Source organism: Pangasianodon hypophthalmus, chromosome 25 (genome assembly GCF_027358585.1).
Source record: "Pangasianodon hypophthalmus isolate fPanHyp1 chromosome 25, fPanHyp1.pri, whole genome shotgun sequence".
In the NCBI taxonomy this organism is placed as follows: domain Eukaryota; kingdom Metazoa; phylum Chordata; class Actinopteri; order Siluriformes; family Pangasiidae; genus Pangasianodon; species Pangasianodon hypophthalmus.
Window position 1 is genome coordinate 18,772,465 of NC_069734.1, and position 3,671 is coordinate 18,776,135.

General features: G+C 42.9%; 1 protein-coding gene across 1 annotated transcript; it reads left to right on the forward strand.

Annotated features, from left to right (window-relative positions):
• Positions 1-357: 357 nt before the first annotated feature.
• Positions 358-1,534, forward strand: LOC117596038 (antifreeze protein Maxi-like; the record flags this gene model as incomplete). The annotated part of the gene is made up of 1 exon (XM_034299477.2): positions 358-1,534. A coding segment is annotated over one exon (981 nt), but the record flags the coding sequence as incomplete, so codon positions are not given.
• Between the last annotated feature and the right edge of the window lie 2,137 nt (positions 1,535-3,671).

Sequence of the window (3,671 nt, forward strand, 5' to 3'; positions counted from 1 at the left end):
TCCGAGTCTTAAAACATTTATAGAGATATGAAACATGAGGGTCGTGCGATGTATCGCTGAGACTGTGCGCTGTGGTAGTGTGAGAAAGCTCAGTAAGTAATAAACACTGTGTGTGTGTTGCTGTCGCAGTGAAACACTAGTTTAAGTTGATTATTTTATTAAAACAGCACGTCCCCAGGTGCTTTATTCCTCTTACACCACAGCTACTGGCCACAGGTTACCATTTTTTATTTATTAAAGAACGACACGTCATACTTTTTCTCTGTTTACAGTTACTAATGTTACTTGTGGAAAGTTAGCGCCTGTTTTCACTTACGTTATAGCAGCTATAAACATTCGTTATCACCAGCCTCTCTTTGTTCTCTTTCTCTTCAAGTTAGAAAACAGAATGCAGCTACAGCTACAGACGCAGCTACAGTTAAAGCTACAGACGCAGCTACAGCTACAGTTAAAGCTACAGACGCAGCTACATCTACAGACGCAGCTACAGTTAAAGCTACAGACGCAACTACAGCTACAGTTAAAGCTACAGACGCAGCTACAGCTACAGACGCAGCTACAGTTAAAGCTACAGACGCAGCTACAGCTACAGACGCAGCTACAGTTAAAGCTACAGACGCAGCTACAGTTAAAGCTACAGACGCAGCTACAGCTACAGACGCAGCTACAGCTACAGACGCAGCTACAGTTAAAACTACAGACGCAGCTACAGCTAAAGCTACAGGTAAAGCTACAGACGCAGCTACAGTTAAAGCTACAGACGCAGCTACAGTTAAAACTACAGACGCAGCTACAGTTAAAGCTACAGTTAAAGCTACAGACGCAGCTACAGCTACAGACGCAGCTACAGTTAAAGCTACAGATGCAGCTACAGCTAAAGCTACAGGTAAAGCTACAGACGCAGCTACAGTTAAAGCTACAGACGCAGCTACAGTTAAAACTACAGACGCAGCTACAGTTAAAGCTACAGTTAAAGCTACAGACGCAGCTACAGCTACAGACGCAGCTACAGTTAAAGCTACAGATGCAGCTACAGTTAAAGCTACAGATGCAGCTACAGCTACAGACGCAGCTACAGTTAAAGCTACAGACGCAGCTACAGTTAAAGCTACAGACGCAGCTACAGTTAAAGCTACAGACGCAGCTGCAGCTACAGTTAAAGCTACAGACGCAGCTACAGCTACAGACGCAGCTACAGTTAAAGCTACAGTTAAAGCTACAGACGCAGCTACAGCTACAGACGCAGCTACAGTTAAAGCTACAGATGCAGCTACAGTTAAAGCTACAGACGCAGCTACAGATGCTCGACACAAAAATAAGTCTAATAATAAATGTTGATGTAGTGAATTTTTCTTAAAATAAAGAGATGCTTATTTAACATTAACATTTATGGAAGGAGTCTCCAGTGTCAGTGCTTTGGAACAGTCAGAGGTAAAGCTGTAAGTTTTCCGACATCTCCAGGACAGAGGAGTTTACGCTTTGTGGTTTCTCTGTAACATGACGAGCTGCATATTGTGTCTTAAAGAGAAATAAGAGGAACGAACGTTTATAGCCGCTATAACGTAAGTAAGAACGGGAACTAACTGGCTTCACGAACATTAAGTGTAAATATAAATATAAATGGACAAAAAATACGAGTTGTTGTAAAATAAATAAAAAGTTGTAATCAGTACATGTTAACAATTGTTGTGCTGTAAGAGGAATAAAACTGCCGCGGAAGTGCTGTTATAGGAAAATAATCATCTACAGTTCCTCCATCCTGTCAGGCTGTTTTCCGTATGTAACGCTGTAACACTGCTAGCGTGAGTAAAACCTGCTGTTGACTCGGAGTAGCGAGTACGCTACGCTAATCTCAGTGTTGTGACCTCTACTGCTCTTAGCCAATCAGAAGCGGTGCGCTGTAGACAAAGTGTGAGTCATATCTCTGTGTGTGTGTGTGTGTGTGTGTGTGTGTGTACTTTTCCAGGTAAAACTTGGCAGCAGTCGGAGATTTTACACGTCTCCACACCGAACGCGCCAGAGCTCTGTAAGCAACCGTCAATCACCTTTACGATGCCAATCGTCAGGGAAAAAAAAGGGAATTTTTTTCCTGTTCAGAGCGCTTAGTCACAGAGGCTTTGATCTCGGTTTCCTCGCGGTGATGATAATTGACAGGAAGCATCAAAAGTGTGTTTACTCATCTTCACACCTCACACACACTGATTATTAACTGTGCTTTCATGAGACCTGCGCAAACTGATCGTGGTTTGTGATAAGCGATTCTACTCTACACCGAGTCAACACACACACACACACACACACACACACAAACACACACAAAGTACTGCTCGTCAAAATATAGAAATGAGAGTAACTCCTCTTTGAGTCCATACAGGGGCGTAACCCGGCCTGGGCATTCAGGGCTGTAGCCTCGAAGATTTTTTTCTTTAGCTCCGAATAATTCTCCACTTGGAGCAATTTGTCACTACGCAACTGAACATCGGTAAAGAAGACGGCAGTGTTGTAATTTTGTATCTTCAGCGAATCAGACAATCAGACAGTGTTTACAGGAAAATACGTGGAAATACTTGTGTCTTATTGGCTGACAGTTCTGCCAAAACGTTAGCTAGTGTGAGCGGAAAACTGGATATACAATACAATTTCTTATTAGTTGAAACTGAAACACTAACATCCTGTCATGCTGAGGCACGAAGACGAGGCGTGTAAATGTCTATACGAGTTCCAAACCACGTGAACATGACATGAGCAGAGCATAAGCACAGCTAACGTACTGTAGTAAACCCATACAATAATAGCAGAGTTGTGCCTCCCCTTAGCTAGCGACATCAAACTAGCCTAGTCTCGTGTTAAGCGGCGGTCACGCTAGACTTCCAGCTTGTGAAGTTTCTTCAGAAAACGCTGTGAATGTGGGCGGCAACTGGATATGACATCACGCGCCAAGTGTTGTCGTTTTTTTTTTCTCCCACACATCATGGATTCCGACGCGCTCCTCTTCTGATGTCGATCTTATAATCTTGTAAAGCTGTGCTGTATGAAACACGACAGTGCGACACTGCTATAATCAGAGCTTCCTCCATCTTGGATTTTCCGAAGAGGTGACGCCGGGACGTGTCGATCTCCTATCGGTCTTCACGTGATACGAATTCGCAGGTCACCAAACTTGAACTTTGGAACGCAGTGAAACTTCTTCGCACTGAGTTTGCATTTCGAGTCTCCAGCGCTCGCGTGCGTACGAACGGAAGTCAAATCTAACTTTTTGTCTGATCATGTGACCGCTAATCTGCCACAGCTTCCATAAAACAAAACTTTAGGCTACTAGCTGAGCTCAGGTCCATCAGCAAATAAATAATAACCAGATTATGAAATTGTACTCAGTCACTTTAGTAGTTAGCCGTTTATTTGAGGATTTTCCATCATGCCCAGTAATAACGGTACTAAATATCTGATATGATGGTTCGAGACATTCGAGTGGATTATTCATGTGCAGATTTAATGGCAAATCAAATCCAAATCTTTCTTTGCTTCTCTAATTTTCACACTTTTTAAGCAATTAGCCCTCACATGCAAGAAAAAAATAAAAGCATGGAAACACTCTATTTAGAAGTAAGTTTTTTTGATGGAGAAGAATCTGGGCTCGGCCGCGGATGATTAACAGTCCAGCTAACGCCCCT